General features: G+C 35.9%; 1 protein-coding gene across 4 annotated transcripts in view; it reads left to right on the top strand.

Annotated features, from left to right (window-relative positions):
- Positions 1-17,428, top strand: part of NBAS (NBAS subunit of NRZ tethering complex) — a 184,039-nt gene that overhangs the window by 140,301 nt on the left and 26,310 nt on the right. The window contains exon 49 of one of the 4 annotated variants that reach the window (XM_061460841.1): positions 8,596-8,701. The exons of the other annotated variants lie outside the window; for them this stretch is intronic. Coding sequence (XP_061316825.1) covers positions 8,596-8,607 — 12 coding nt within the window. The 3' untranslated portion in view covers positions 8,608-8,701. Of the gene's footprint in view, positions 1-8,595; positions 8,702-17,428 lie in introns of those variants that run through there. 4 annotated transcript variants of the gene reach the window in all.

Genomic DNA, 17,428 nt, shown 5'->3' with positions numbered 1-17,428 from the left:
GTTTGGGATCAAGAGTACATAATACCAAACTCGATTAAACACTAATGATTTTCTACCATGTCAAGCATTGACTTTGAGGTGCTTGTATATTTTTTTCTTTTCTGACCTTTTTTTCCTGTCAATTTTAACTTCCCTCTGTATCTTCTATTTGGTGTGATATTATAGTCAGAATGAGAATTACTGGTCATTGTCTCTTTTTTTTCTTTTTTTTTTTTTCCTCTGGGATCTTAAAGTGTTATTCCATGAATGTGTAGTAGGAACATTAAGGACATTCTCACATGGGAAGACTTAATAGATAGAGAGGGCTTTCAGTCATAGTCTGCTGTGGTCTCCTAAGAGGCAGCATCTAACAACTGAAAGATGGTAATTGCTTAAAACCAGTTCATATATTTAACTGCCCAAGTAATAGTTTTAAGTCTTTCTCAGTGTATAAGTCCAGAAAAAAATAAGATAAAATCATTGATGGAAGAAGTTACATTTAGGTATTTATTTGTTTCCAACTAAAAGAGACAGAGTTCTTCTGATTTTCAAGATGAAAACACATTAACTTTCCTTCTGAATTAAAGGGTAACAAAGTGCCTAACTTTCATTTTTTTAAAGTATATGTAGAAGTTGATCTAAGACTAATAAGGATCATCTAGTGAATATTCTCAGGAGTGAAAATGCTTGCGTTTGTCAAGTAGAGTATTAAAAATCCCATATATACAAAAAGGTTCTTGGTTATTCGTTAATATTTTAACTGCTTTATTTCACAAGTTATTTTGGTGAAGTGGTTAATATATATTGTAATACATAATAATACATATTTTTAGAGGTTCTACGTTTTTATCTACAATGTAAATATACTAAAGTCTTAAAAGGAAGAAGTAGTCATGTCTTTGAAGCTTGTGTGCTGTTCTGAAATAATGAATATCACTTGCTGCAGGTAGAATTATTCAGGAGCAGAGTTACTTTTTATCCATTTTCTAAATGTCTTCCCTCACCTTATGGAACTGAAATTGAAGATTTCTAATAGTTCCTCAAAAAAACTATGCATAAAAACACATTCATATAAAACAAAAGCGATATATCAGTTCTGAGTCACTGTGCTAGGATCATCCAAGGGAATAATCCTAATAATATCTTAAAAGTAACAGAAAATGCTTATCTCTTGCTTTCTTTAGAAATTACTTTTTCTCTTGCATTCACAGTAATACATGCTCTTAACTCCTCAGATGCACTTCAGGCATCCCTCTGTGATTGGATTCTTCAGTTCAATCCTTTGTCAATATTTGTGTTGCCTGTGACCTGTTTTCCAATCTAAAAGCAGTTCAAGTCTAAAAGATTCAACTGGAGTATGTTTTAAGAAAAAAGTTACAGGTAGTAATAGCTTTCACCCATGTCTGTAGAAGACAGAACCTGTATTTGTCAGAAATCTTGTGGGACTCATTACACTTGCTTGAGAAATATATGAGATCTGACTACTTTTGATTTTCTCTCATAATGTGGTAAGTCAAAATGTATATAACTTTACAACATGAAACACACCCATTTGCTTTGCCTCGTGATATTTGAAAAATTGAGTGCATTGCATATGCTGCTAGCTTGTGTGGCTCACTGCCCAGCAGGACCCCCAGGGCCCTCTCACAAAGCTGTTCCACAGCCTATCCCTCCCCACTTCTTCTGTCCTGGATGCAGTGTGGCCGTTAAACTTTGTTTGATTCTTGTTGGCCCCTTCTTCCAGCCTGTTTAGGTCTGTCCATATAATCAGATATAATCAGTTAATAATTTCCGTTCCCTGAAGTAGTAGATTTTTAGAATACTCCTAATTTCAGCCAGGGAAATATACCTGTTTTTTTTTTTGAGGGAAGAATGTCTTCAATCCCTAGGTAAAAAAAAAAAATAATTCCCCTGGCGGCCATCCATTTGCTCCTAACACAGACTGGCTGATCACCTAAGCGCTCTACTCTTTTGCTGTGAGTAAGCAAGTAGTGCATGAAGCCATGTAGTAAAAAGCTTAACTCCTGTGCTAGAAAAATTCAAACATTTCAGAGCTAATTGTATAAAAATGTGTATACAATACTGTAATATAAAAAGTCTCTGAAAATGGTGTTTATTATTTAGCTAAGTTCAGAGATTGTTTTTTTGCTTTGCAATAGTGAAGGCTGTGCTTATATCTACATGTATGAAAATCATTGGGGTTTCACCAAAATTGCTGCTTAAGAGTGCTAAAAATTGCTGCTAAAAGTCCTTCTGGAGCATATTTTAACATTATACTAATTTTCATGTCAGTTCAAGCTAATGTGATAGATGAGAACCTATTGTTTTCATTGAATATTTTGTGCTAGTGATTGTGCATTGAATATTTTTTGCTGTGATTTAGACAGGAGAATCATATTGGTTTGTCTGTAAGGTACCAGGCATTGGAATTCAGAGTTTTTCACAAATGTCCAAAAAACAAATGAGTGATCCACTGCTATTAGACTATATTTTGCTTATTTTTTCCTCTTCTAGTCAGCTGATGTCAAATGCTAGTCTACAAGTTGATACTAGAAAGTGAGCAATGATTTTATTTGATATTTAAGTTTGCATATTTTGTGCATTCATAAACAGGGGAAATAGCATAATAAAATAGCACAATGAAAACTTTGTATGTTTCACAATCCTTCATGGTACAAGAACACTGCAGTATTCAGTAGTTCCATGACTGCTGAAAAGTAGAGAGCGAGCTTTGGGCAAACCGTTCACTAAGTGTGTTTCTTGTGCAAGTTAATGTCTCAGATGCAAAGGCCTTCAAAAGCAGCCTTGTTTTACAGAAGGGGATGTTGAAACACAATTGAAAAGTTTGATCAGATTGCTGGGTAGTCCTGGGTGAAGCGGGGTCAAAAAGTAGACATTTCAAACATATGCTCAGACTACTATGTTGAGTCTGTAGGTATCAATTTATATAGCATCACTACACCATTATTAATTTGGTCATCTTTTCTCATCAAGCAAAGTAGTAAATTAAAAAAAAACTTTTTTTTTTTTTTAAGAAGGGGGATGTGTGGATTGAAGTTAATTTTAGATTGTAGAAGAATGTGTTTAAAGGTTGTTCGTTTGGATCTTTTTTTAAATGAACTTTAAATTGCAAATATTTAAAAAAAAATTATTCATTCTCTTACTTCCAGATTGGTTCATCCTTACCTGCTTGACATTTTTTACATGATTTAAGGGGATCCTTCTGTTCCTTTACCATTGCTTGGTACAGAAAGGGGCAGCAGACACCATAAAGGATGAGTGTGGACTCCTATTGAGTAAAGATGACTGTAATGATATTGTAGTGTTCAATTACCAGAAAATGTGTGAAAGACCCCCTCAGTATGTCTGCTGATCCTCTTAGCCAGACTTTGCATATATCAAGGAGAGACTTAATATTTAATTATGCTCTAGGTGCTATAAGTAGTGGTCCTACAAATCAGGGTACTGCTGGGAAACAGGCCAGCTCTTACAAAATTAAAAATGTACTTTATGGAAGCAGCTACCTATCAAACAGTCAGAAACCCAGCAATTTCCAGTTCTCTAATGATTAGTTAACAAAATTAAAAATTCAGGAGTCTTAATCTTTCAAAGGCTTGAGAGTCTTTAATTCACATTTCAGTAGCATCCCACACTACTGGAGGGAGAAAGCATGCGTTGTTTTAATCCCCTTGATGAATTTTATCTGAGCTTTTTCAGGTTCTGTAATTTTCTAGTTAACTGGTGCATGAAAAATAGGGGTCAAGGTACTGACTTCTTTTTATATACATACATATATATATATATATATATATATATATATATATATAAAAAATGTTGGGAGGAGGTAGAAGAGCATGGGTTTAGAATGTGTATATCAGATTTTAACCTTATCCATCCAAGATGGGCAATCCATTTTTTTCATATAAAAATACAGAATGTAGTGACTCAGAGCACTAACATATGTAAGGTGTCAACTAACAGGTTATGTGTGTATACACAAGTCTTCCAGTTCGGTGACCAGTTACAAGGCATAAATTACAGTAATAAGAGTTAGAAGAGTTAGGGGGTTGCCTCAGGAAATTATAATGGCACTAACAAAGCTTCTGTAGGTAAACCAAGGGTTAGTTTAAGATAAGAAGTTAATATCTGTGAAGATTCTGTGAGACACACCTTGTCTGAAAAGGATTGTTTAATTATTATGCAAATGTAAAATGTAGTTACTGTTTGCATGCTGCTTAAATGCAAATAGCTTTGTCATTTAGAGAAGGTAATCTCATTTAGCTTTTCATCTCATACTTTTACGTTATTTTTTTTCATGATGTTGGGGTTTACAGTGCTGCTGAGAGCTGAGCATTTTTGAAAATCATAAGGAATACTTAATGCAAATTTGAGATCATAACTTTAGGCACCTTTCTTATCTGTTTTGTTTTGTGGTGTTTTTTTTTCCTAATTTTAGCTTTGAAAAATTGCAAGATTAATTTGTGTTGTGTAGGTACCCCATGCATTCGTCCTTCCTTCATATAGGCTGTTTATGTAAGCTGTATGCAAGTTTTATGTGTCTCAACAACCTTAATAATGTCTATATTGACACTGTGGTTATCTGAGAACTTGAGTATAACACTCAAGCCTCCATTGCTCTTTTGTTCCTCTTTCCCCCCTATATGAAAAATGTGTTTATGTTTACATGAAGCTTCTTCATATGACTTCATTAAGAAAGGTCTCAGTGGGAGTAAGTCAATGTCCACTGATTTTCAGCATTTTCCTGTTGCCTCTACTTGTGTCAGAAAGATTTAAACACAAGGATTTGGAAAGCACAGTGAGAGTTAAGAATTCCCAAATCATTTTCTAAAGTAATTTATCAGGTAACAATGACTTTGCTTTTGGCTTCATCTGGCAAAATACAAGTGAAGGAGCTGTTATCTGTTTAATCCTCAGCCACCTTTTATTTGTGAAAAATGTTGAATTAGAAGAAAGATTTATGGCCCTATCAACTTTAAGTAAATTTGTTATGGTGATGTTTGTAATTCTGATAGCATTGTTTCTCTACTGGTATTGCATAAAAAGTAAGCTTAAGAAATTTAATTTAAAATTTAATTAATATTTTAAAACGCTAATTTCCGTTCCTTGAAGATGCAATTTATCCTTATGAGAACATGTGAAACGTATTTTTTCTGGGAACATAAAATTGTAGCGTGTGTGATTAATTAACTACTTTAAGATGCAAATGAAATATTTTCCATTAACTACACAAGTAAAACGGATAAGACAAAGTAGAGAGAAAAGCAGTACAGCTTGAGTGTACATGATGGTATTGAAGGCAAGGCCAGGGTACTGCAGTATTCTGTGGCTAGCAGCAGTTGCTTCAGAGGAAGATAAGAGTGCTCTGGAGTGGATTCATGGGGGACAATTCACTTTGTTATAATAGGTCTTTTGTAATGAAGTTGTAAGTGGAGAATGGTTTAATCGTTGCATATTCTGCTTTTATCTCATTTTCAGAAAAATTAAGAGCTCAGTAGTGATGTATTTCGTGTTCTGTTATTATGTTGCAAAGAAATTGGTGGATGAACTGTAATTCTTGGGTGTCTCTTGCTAGTTTCTCGGCATTGGTACACCATACAGCATTGAGTGCAAAACATGCTGAAACTTTGTAGGATTTAAAAAAAAAAAAAAAATTTTTACCTCTTTATGTGACTTGGTATATATTGTTCTATGTGTTATAGGATAGTAAAATCCAGAAAATCAAAAGTCCCTGCTCTGTTTTAATGTACTTCATCACTTGTTTCCTTATTCTGCTGTTTACTCAGTCTAAGTAAATAATTAAATCATGTTACTAAACCCACAGTGTTTTCTCTCTCTGCAACTATCCTTCCTTCTATCTCAGAGCCCACTGTGTTACGCAGCATACCTCCTGAAAAGGAGATTGTTGGAGATGTGAGTGTGATTTCCCTGTGGAAAAATGGAATGTTTATGCATCCCAACACCTTAACTGCTCTGTTGATTTCAGCTGTACATTCAGAGGTCTCTGAATTTCATTCAGTGAGGCTCATATTCCTGTTTTGATGCTGCTAATTTAGCATATTTTAAAATCTTTTGGTTTTACCATTTGCTGTCATATGGTCATTTACATACCATAGATTTTTTTGTTCCAGCTTATTTGCGTGCAGTGTTCTGTTAAATGCTTCCAGTCCTCCAAAAACATAATTTAATTCATATAAGGAAAGAAGCAGTCATGAAATCATAAAAATTCTACTTTTTTACATTTACTACTTGACCATAAACTCGGGGGTTGGTTGGTTTGTTTGTAGGTTTTGTTCCTGTTAGCAGATCAGGTTCTTCAGTGGTTTTATCAGGAATGTTGTCAAAAGCCTTATGAAAATATAATAAATTGTAAAACTGTTTTTCTTTAGGCATTATTTAGTTAATAGCTTTAATGAGTATTTTATATTAATAGCTTATGTTCTGTTGATGCCATGCCTGTTTCAAAGTTTTGTCTTATTTCATCAACTGTCTTGCTAGCTGACACTTTGTTTACAGGTCTGTAAACTCTTATCATCTGAGGAGCACTTCTCTGGTATTCCTAAAATAGTAGTAATTTCTGGTAGTTCATGTTGATCGAGTGGTGGGTTTTTGAGGGTTTTTTTGGGTTTCTTTTTTGTTTTGGTTTGTTTTATTTTTTCCCCACATTGTGGCTATTATTACATAGGGAGTCAGCTGTGATGACTGTGACTGATAGGACTGTGACTTTTGCTACATAAAATCAAAAAGAAAACCACCAATTACAGTGCTTCCATAATGCTATTTGGTATGACAGTTGCACCATGCTGACTGCTGCCTTCTGATAGTTTTTATGGCTACAACCGTGCTACTCATTTATTTCAGTTTTTATGGCTTAAATAATTTTGTGATATCCATCCATTTGGTACTTTAAGTGCTCCTGGTCTAGGATCTTTTAGTTTGTCAGTTTAGTCTATCTCCAGGATGACATTTTGGAAAGATTAATTTTGACAGGCTTTAATTTACATGTGCCGCAGAATATATGGACCCAGTCAGAGATCAATATGATCAGACAAAAGCTGTTTATTGCAAAGCCTTAACTCCTTATATACTATTTCTTACATGCAGTTACAGTGATTTGGCATATTATGATTGGATACGTGTCTTGAAGACCCTTAGTGACTAACATATAATTGGCTAAGCAGAGGTGTGAGAACTTGACCTCGAAAGCTTGCCAACAGTCCACAGTTCTCTTAACTCAGTGAATTCCAGCTGCTTCTTATCTTGCTTGCTTAAGCTTCCTTGGGCCTCTCATGGCCTTGCTGTATCTTTCAGGATTATTCAGAGTTCATGTACCAATTATCCGTTCTCCCATGAGAATACTGCCTCCACATACTTGAAAGCAGCTTTTAAAATCATTTTCCCTCTGTTAGCAAGAATAGCAGACTTTGGTTATTAAGACAGCAGTTATACATTTAGGTGAATACTGGGAGCTTGCACATGCTTGATATTGGTGATGATCAGAAAAGCTAAATTGAAGAGCCACTTGCATAAGGTGTTGAGGGAAATGGCTGATGCTAATTTAACAGCTTAAAGCTAAAAGTAGTACTGAAAGATTAAAATCTTGTAATTTCTAGGTTGCAACTTCCAACACTTGTCTATTCTAAATGTAGAGTATATTATACATAGACTATGAAATATGAAACAGTGATTAGTAGCTGGCGCATACAAGTAAAATGACTTACATGTTTTTAAGTCCCTCAGGTTGCACAGATCATTGTTTTAGCCATTATTTATAAAGATAGAAATTTTTACTTATTAACTGACACCTAGTCAATATAGATTTTAAATTACATGTATGTTAAGCCTGTCTCTTTCAGTTCTAGCTAAGTAGATATATAAACCTTTCAGATGCATACTTTTTCTTGATTTTCCCTAATGTCTCTATCAATATCTAGTACCTCTAGTTCAGAGGTTTTCTCTGTGCTGAAATGTGTTTGCAGATTAGGACATAGTCTTCTGCGGAATATAAATGAATGGATTTTATTTTCTGTACAAGTTATGCATTTTCATGCATTAGGCAGCACATTCATGTTTTATTGAATCTGTGTGTATTTCCTAGTGTTAGTGAGCTGCATATCAAGCAGATAAGGAATTAAACAATATATAAATCAGTTCAGACGTGAAATTTCTTGGGTATTTCTACAAGACAGGCAGCTCAGCTTGTGGTTGAGCCTTTGTTTAATTCGTCACCAGTAGGCTTCTGGTTGGTTTGTTTTTAAACTTGAATCCCGTAACTTGTGCATCCTGTTCACTAGCTTCAGTGTGAGCAGGATTTGACCTGTGGGATCATGTGCATTACTTTAGTATCTATGTGCAGCAGGCTTTCATATGTGGGCATCACTCATAATAACTTTAAATATGTGAAGTCCAGGTTTGAGGAAAGTTCAAGAAAGCCTGACCTTAGAGTTCTCCCTCTCTTGGGGTAGAAGATACGGGTTGTGAACAGTTTGTCATGTTCAAACTCAACTTCAGTCTTAATTTTGTATTGATTGCTGTCAGATTGCTGTTTTGATAGCAGACATTTCTGATCTGTCAGTTGTTGATATTTTTTTTGCCAAGTCTAGGTCGTAGTGGCCTGTGTTTGCTTTGTGAGTTCAGAACTTGGACTATGCTCCACCATGAACTCCAGTGGCCTTGTTGGTCTTAAATGGAGGGGAGATGTGAGGTAGGCCTTTTGTGTCATTATCTCAGGTTATATTCCCCCTAGTAATGGAAATCAACAGTATTTAGAATGTGTTAGGATTTTTTATTTTTTGTTAGTTTTGGTTTGTTGGTTTTTTTGAGGGTATATTCCTTAGTATAGCTGTTGATTTTTATTAACTGGGATAACTCCATAAACATAGCTTCAAAACTGCTTCTTTCAAGCAAGGGAATTTAATCTGCAGCGCTGATCCAGGCTACAAACAATATTAAGGTTTTCCTATAGTGGTTTATTTCATAAAATAGAACGAAATTCCATCATTGAGAGCATTTATGGAACAGGTTTTTTAAGTTACCATCTCTCAGCTGTGACTTGCTACCATGTAAGTTTCCATTTACAAAGGGGGAAAATGGATTGAAAGTGGGATTATTCATATGTGAATTTGGGTGGATGGAGAAAGTAAGATAAAAAAGCCTGATTTAAAACTGACAGGTTCCTCTTGCATGAGGGGAATATATTTGGAATACATTTCTAAGAAGGTAAAACTCATCTGTGCTAAAGGAAAGATGGACTTCTCAAATGACATGCGCTGGCATTTTTTTTTCCATAATGCACAGGGAATCTTTGAACTTGCCAGGTTTGCTGCTTTGTTGTATGTATGTGCTCTTCAAATTGCACTTTTCTTACCCAGCAGTGGGTAAGAAAACTAACACTTTTACAGTCTAAACCACAGCTTTCCATGGGTTTTCTCAAAAGTTCTTATCAGCTTTACGAAAAAGGCTTTCCAAAAATAGGATGCAAGTGCAGTACTAAGACTGAAAGCTCAGTAAGGAAGCAGATTATGTCAGTGCCTCATCATAGTCATTTGGCAATACTGCTTTTTCTAGGAAAACTTTTTAATTTAATTCTAAAACAGTATGAATATTTGAAGTATGTAAAACCTAGTGCTGTATAAATGTGTTCTTTAAGCTATATTTCTTGGCCACATTTAACTCTGTACATGGCATTATAGTGCTAGCACATAGAGTGAAAGGTACTGTGTGACATCATTGTTTAAAAAACAAAATTTTGGTAAATACTGGGGAAAGAGTTGCAAGGAAATACTAAATTTGAGGTTAAGTCTGTACAATACATCTTTGAGAAGTAGCTTTTGCTTGACCTCATTGATTCCTATTTAGCTACCTTGTGATAGTGCGCATTACATATGTGGAAAAAGATAAGCTTACCTGACTCCTTGCGTTTCTGCAATTCCACTTAGACGATGCATGTGATAAAATTATATGGGCCCAGTGTGTTTCAGAATGTAAATTTCAATTAGCGTGCAAGTACATAAAAATGTCAGTGCTGATTCAGATAAAGCTCCAGTCCAGCCCAGTATTCTGCAGCCAACAGTGGTCAAAAACACACACATGGAAGGAAGAATAGGAAAAGTATATCTGTGTAGTCAGAGCGGGTTAATTAGGAATAAGAACTGGAAACAACACTGTGTAGACAAGCTATGTATTCAGATTTTCCTGCGGCAGGATCAAGTTAGGTAGAATCTTGGTAAAATCAAATAATAAAGATTTACCTTTCCATCGATAGTTAGGAATAATTTACCAGGAAGCTATTAAACTTGTTCACTTCAGTCAAAAGACAGTCTGTTAGGAAGCATTCTAGCTCAAACAGATGTTACAAGTTTAGTGCAAAGTTATTGGATAAAATTGTGCACAGAGATATATAGATTATCAGAATAGATTGCAATAATGGCTTCCTCCAGCACTACAATCTCTTAAACTTTGGAGACTGGGACTATAAATAACTTTGAAGAATGGGACTATAAATACAGTGAGGGCAAAACAGTAAGGAGAAAGAGTGGGGTAGTTCCTCACTTTCCCTTCTTCTTGGGATCTCTGTCAGTGTGTGTCCCACAAAACAGATTAGTTTGCTGGTTTCTAACCTATTCTGTCTGCCTGTGTGTGATGTCTCCTCCTAACCTGCCTTTAACTAATACCTCAAACTGTCCATGCCCAAGCTGCTCTCATGGTTACTCTTGACTTCTTTTCTTTGTGTGTGCTCTTGCCCAGACACTGGCAAGACAGGTGGCTAGGGAATGTGATGGTTTGCTCTTCTGAGCCCTTTACTACTCTCCCCAGCCTGACCCTGTTGTGTCTATGAGGATATCCCTCTCAGTCACAATTTACAAGTCTTCTTTTTAAACAAATGTTGTAGGCCCAGTGTGTTTCAGAATGTAAATGCTAATTAGTGTATAAATAGCTGAACAGATACCTGCAGAATAGGGATTGACAGTCTGCAGATTGACCCACAAAATAGGAAGATGAGCTTCTTCATTGACCAATCCTGACTGGCCTGTTAGTATACGAGGGGCAGTATTTTCTTTGCTGATTTACCTCATTATACTGTAAACTCCTTAAGGCAAGACTATTGTCATATTTGTGCTATGAACAGCACAAATGCAGTTACAGAAATTCTGTCAAATCGTAATCCATCCTTTTCTGTCGTTGCTTATAAACTATGTTAAGCCCTGTTCTCATGAGTGGAAGCAAGTTTTAGTTTCAGCATTCCCTGTCTCAAATCTGAATAGAATCCTTCATTTCAGATCTGCCTATTATTTTAAAATGCACCGTAGATGAAATCTGTACCACTAGAGCTTTGGATAGTGATGGTGCTGTTGTGATAAATAAAAACATAGTCCATTTGACAAGGGAGTCCTGGAAGATGGAAAATGTATTATAGTGATACGGGATTATTCAAATTTGCAGAACAGATTTCATTGGACAGACGGAAGCAGAAGGTATGTCAGCATTAGTTTTCCTGCTCACCGTTCTTGTATGTTAATAGACAGTGTTTTGTATTTTATCTCAAGGTGAAAGGAGAAGTTTGGATTGGAATGGACAGATCTTTTTATTGGCATTTTAGTCTTGTTCAACAAAACTCTCTCTAGGTTATCAGCTAGTCAGTCAGCACCAGATTCTCAAATTATAGAGCTTCAACAATAAAGCATTTACAACTCTATCAGATGTCTCTGTCCTTTAAGATCAGGAGAACATTATATACTGGGTATCTATGCCTTAGGGACACAATTTAGATACAGCAATATACCACTGTTGCTGTAAATACTGATTTTAAGCTTACTGTAGTTTCAAGACTGAGATAACGTGCTGAACTAAACAACTGATCCTGCAGACTGACATGCCAAAGTTTTTCTTTATCAATCATGTATGATGTCCACAGCTTTATGTAACCTTCTCATTGTTCGAGTGTATTATCTTACAGTTTGTGTAAAATACTGCGTTTCTAAAAGCTACAGAACAAACTTTTGAGGGAACCCTTTATATCTGAACTCCCTTCATATATGTCATGTGATGCGTATCTATAAAGCAATAACAAATCTGTGCAACAAAAGGATGAGTCAAAACTTTGTGCACTGAAAGTGGATAAAGCATGTTGAGCAGTTTCAGCATTTTGGGTACCTAATAGGATCTAATCATTGATGGAAAAGAACTTCATAAATCCTTGTAAGATTTTATCATCAGGCATAACAGTTGGTGTTTTATTTGAGGAGGGATTGTAAGTGCGTTAAGCTTTTATTTCAGCACTGGATATAAAGAAAATGCCTTCCAAGTTTCCTCAGGGTGGCTCAAGTCATATAAAGGGTGTGTTTGTGCTCTGATAGTGTACTGTTGAAGAATACAGTCATAGAATCATAAAATGGTTGAGGTTGGAAGGGACCTTAAAGATCATCGAGTTCCAGCCCCCTGTCATGGGCAGGGACACCTTACACTAGACCAGACTGCTCAAAGCTCCATCCAGTCTGGCCTTGAATACTTCCAGGCATGGGGCATCCACAGCTTCTCTGAACAACCTGTTCCAATGTCTCAACACCTTCAGAGGAAAACGTTTCTCCCTAATATCTAATCTAAATATACCCTTTTCCACCTTAAAGCCATTCTTCCTTGTCCTGTCACTACATGCTCATGTAAAAAGTCCCATTTCAGATTTCTTGCTGGCTCCTTTAGGTACTGGAAAGCTGCTATAAAGTCTTCCTGGAGCCTTCTCTTCCTCAGGCTGAACAAGCCCAACTGTCTCAGCCTGTCTTCACAGGAGAGATGCTCCATCCCCCTGATCATCTTTGTGGCCTCCTCTGGACATGCTCTCCCAGGTCCATGTCCTTCTTCTGTTGGGGGCCCCAGAGCTGGAAGCAGTGCTCAAGTATCTCAGTCAACTGCCAGACCGATCTTTTTATTTGTACTTTAGTGGTAGAAGCATCCATGCCATATACTTCACATTTTGCATAGAAATGTATTTTATAAAGCTTGTGGGGATTTTGTCTGATGTAACTCCCTACTAGCAAAATGATGTTAGAACTGAGATATTTTGAACAATTGTTTGATAAATAACTGGACTCCAGCAATAAATATTGTATCAAGTGTTCTAGTTTTCTTAAGATTTGTGAGTTACAGCAGTTCAAGACTGTCCCTGTAAGATTTGTGATGGATCATATGCTGTGTTAAGTCTCTGCTACTGGTAAGCTGAACATAACTACGTGATGAAAAATAGCTAATTCAGTGAAGTATATCGTGTGTCCATGCTCAAAGGCACCCAGAATAATATATCTCAGATAAAAAGAAAATCTGACTTTTGTCTTCTGGCATGTTGTAGCTGCTGCAGTCTGTAGCTGCAGTCTGCACTCTCATTCAGAAATGTAGTTAATTTTCTCTTCTGGACAATATTTAAGACAGGCAGACTGATTTTTGTTAAGGAGAGGTATTATGAGATGAGTTAGAACTCCTTTATGGGCCATCCTTACTACTGCTACCTAGTAACAGGAGAAACTGGGAAATGATATAAAAGTGCTCAGGAGAAGAACGTGAAATTAACAGGAGTTTGCACTGGTTCTGACAGCTAGTAGTATCTAATGCAGTTTTGAGCAAGAGTCAGTGCTGTTTGTGTAGCCTGTATGTTGCTTTGTGAGTTTCTTTTTTTTTTTTTTTTTAAGGAACATTAGCATATGCAGATGTTTGCATATGCTTGATTTTAAAAATATGTAGTCCCTGGATAATGAATTTATGGATTTAAGCAGTTTAACATAAGGTCTGTTATTATTTAATTTGTATTTTGTTTTATAATCTATCATGAGCATCATTTCTCAGATTAATTTCCCTAATTGACTTTCCCCCTGTGGTAAATATTTGCGCAGCCTTTTATTTTAATGAAAAATGTGAAGCCAGCTGTATTCCACTGCCAAAAGAGAAGGCAGGAAACTAGGGAAAATCAAGATAGAATTGAGCAAATCTGTTGCTAAAACTGAAACGCTTTGCTTTCTTTTTCCCTGGTGTCCCGTCCCCCCCCCCCATTCCTTTGGAATCATCTGAAGTTCAAGTGTACTCTTTACTGCCGTGCTGTGGGCCTTATTATTCTGTTCAGTGATGGATTCTTCTTCACAGGCACTTGTACTATAGGGGCTCTGAACAGTTCACGGTTATCTTTGCATGGTAAACCTTTGAGTGGTTTAGAGGAATTTTTCTGGGTTTTTTTTAAATAATAATAATTTTTAAAAAAGGGTAAAAAGAAGGGAGGGGGCGCTGGGTTCTACTCTCCTATTTCCATGGTTTTAAAGAGGATCATACTGGCAGAAATGCAGTGCCTGTTCGCATTGCAACATTGAGCCATCATCCAGAATCTACAAAGAGCGTTCAATTAAAGTTGGAATTTTTTCACTTTTTGCTGTGCTATTACAACAAAACAGCAGGCTTCACTGTCCTTGGCAGCTTCATCTCAGATAGCTTTTACCACTGTTAGGATGAAATTTCTACCTTTTAACACAGAGCCTGCTTTGTTTCTGTTGTGAGAGGTAGCTGCTTCTTAGCCATGCTTCCTCTCAGCCTCACAAAGAGAAGACAATACAGAGGAAAACTTATGCTCCCTGTGTATAGGTATGTTTATATGTATAGTATATATAAATAAATAAATAAAAACATAACAAAAAAAGTCATTCCAGTGTGCTGCTTCAAGGTATTGCTTTCTTGTAGCAAGGAATTATCCTTTTTTATTGTGGTTTGATTATAACTTCTATTTCTGAAGAATTATAAGGAAAGAATTAGAGACAGGGCAAATTATCTTGACATACTATAAAACAGTGCAGAAACTATTTAAGTGTCTTGTTCAACTGGAACAGGTTGCCAAGAGAAGTGGTAAATGCTCCATTACTGTCAGTGTTCAAGGCCAGGTTGGACAGAGCCTTGGAAGACATGGTCTCATGTGAGGTGTCCTTCCCCATGGCAGAGGGGTTGGAACTAGATGATCTTAAGGTCCTTTCCAACCCTAATCATTCCATGATTCTACTCTATGATTCTGTGATTTACTTCATAGCAGATCATATCTACTGATACTTAAAAAGGACTCATTTTTTATAGGAATAACTATACCTTGAAGTTTTTAAATGTTTTATTCTTGTCTGTGTTTCTGGTACATAGTGTTGATCTGTGCTTTAGGATTTTTCTAGTGATGCTAGTGGACAAATTTTGCATAGATTTTAGTCAACTCAATTTGTAAAGACACAATTTTAGACATTGTGCTTACTAAAACCAGTGGGACTACTTGCAGTGTAATGTGAAGTGTGGACATGGTCTTTGCAGGATCACTGTATGTAATGATGTTTTCAACTCCTGTTACAATTGATCCTGTGACCATCATCTCAGAGTCAGGGATCCTTGCTGTTAAAGCATGGGTTTATCTCTGAATCTCAGCTTTTCTTTGGGGGGGAAGTTGTTTAAAAAACCACATTGTCACAGGAGTCACATAATTCTTAAAACATACTTGAAATGCAGATGTGTGTGGCATATAGGGATGACTGACATGGAGCAGAAGCATAAGATACATTGAAGAAGGAAAAAAAAAGGGGTCTGAAAGGTGGAGTGGTGGGGAGTTTAAGACAGGATAAGACTAGTACTTTTTTTTTAAGTATCATACTTGTCAGCAACCCTTCAGTACTTAGATATTTTCCATCTGTTGCTCTTTCATTAACCTTCCATTTCCTCTATCCTTAGCGCTGCAATTTTAGATCATCACATGTACTCTTAAAGCTATGCATGCTTATATGCTACGTTGCTACTTTCTCATTTCATCTGTTTCACGGTAAATGGAAGTGACATACATTTAAAATGCCATATAAAAAGTGAATTTTCAATAGTTTTCTTTAAAATTATAAATAACACTGTAGAAAATTCACTTTATTTTTATTACTTTTAGTGGGAAATGTAGGCGACTTGAAAAAACGCCTTTGTAGAAAGACATATTGCAGAAATGCGCACCATGTTTGAGAATAAGTTAATTCTTCTGATTTAATTCAATCATATTAATGCACGTTTTGTTATCAGCAGTCATGTTGCAAGGATCCAGCTGTCCAAAACGCAACATTATAATGTTAGGTTAATTACTGGAATTCTGCCTAACAATGTGTCTTTACAGACATTTTCCAGAAAGTAGTTCAGGCGTCTGTAAAGAATGATCTGTTCTCTGCTAGTAATGGCTCAATTTCTGTGACATTTTTTCTCATCTGTTAATATTGTTTTTGCCATTTCTTGCTGGTGTTGTGGTTATCATTAGAGAGATCTTAACATTTAGTCTGTGTTTTGAAATAACATGCTGTTTGTGCAGATATACTAAAATGTACTCAGAATCCAGAATGCTACCTACTTGGTTTAAATACTTAAAGAGCTAGTTTTATAAAAACAGAGTTTGATGAAGCAGTATGAGAGCTTTTGTTGCCTAGATAGTACATAATTTGCTAAATTGCTAAATATTTTTGATCCTTAGCCTGTCTTATGTCCCTTTTACCCTTTGCTGTTCTTATCCCTTCAATTTTCAGCCTTGGGATTTAAATACTGAAGATCATAATATTTTATATTAACAAGTATAGATGGAATTCACAAATATTACAAGTGGGTAACTGATGTCTGCTATATGACGTTTGTAGTAGAGAAAAGTATTTTAAATGGACAGATCTCAGAAAAATCTCTTCACTGTCTGAAATGTTTTGGTATATGGTACTTTCAGAAGTACCCTTCAGAGAGAAGCAAACTGTTTTTCAGCACTAAATATTCTAAAGTCATAAATTACTTAGGCAAATTGATAAATGCATCAGTAATCTTTGTTTTCTAGCCTCTTTTGAAAAATTTGCCCTTGATGTCTCAGTGTCTCTTTGAAAAGATGGGAATGTGATCTTTAATCCTTTAGGGTAGCTGTAGAACTAAGAAAATTTTTGTTGCTGTTTATTGTCTTCAAACTACTTGGACTGAAAAAGAAAAGTTAGGAGTTAATTCTGTGTATCTTCAACAGAACTATAAGATGAAGCTGAAGTGTTTGATATCCTGGAACTTTCAAACTTTAGAATTAAAATCCAGTATTAACATGTGTTAATAACACAGAGGAAGCTACCTTGTTATTGTAACAAATTATTTTTAAACTCCAAGTACTTTTTTCATGTCAGGTAGGCAGTGAATATGTATTCCATTTGTGAAAGCCCTTCTAGTGTGATAGCCAAACTTTTAAACAGAAGCTGCTTATTCAGTAGCAAGTTGGTTCTCATGTACGGCAACCTTCCTCCAACAGTTAGACCTTTTAACCTTCCAGTTTTTTACCCTGCAAACTGCAAGCAGTAACTATCTGTAAAAGAACCTTGAATTCAAGTTCTGGCAGAAGCTGAAGATTTTGAATTCAGATGGGGCACTTTTCCTGAGATAAAGTGGT

This window comes from Pezoporus flaviventris, unplaced genomic scaffold (genome assembly GCF_033815535.1).
Source record: "Pezoporus flaviventris isolate CSIRO_AGI_PZ_B2104156 unplaced genomic scaffold, CSIRO_AGI_Pfla_v1 ptg000031l, whole genome shotgun sequence".
Classification (NCBI taxonomy): domain Eukaryota; kingdom Metazoa; phylum Chordata; class Aves; order Psittaciformes; family Psittacidae; genus Pezoporus; species Pezoporus flaviventris.
This window is presented reverse-complemented; position numbering and strand designations above follow the sequence as displayed.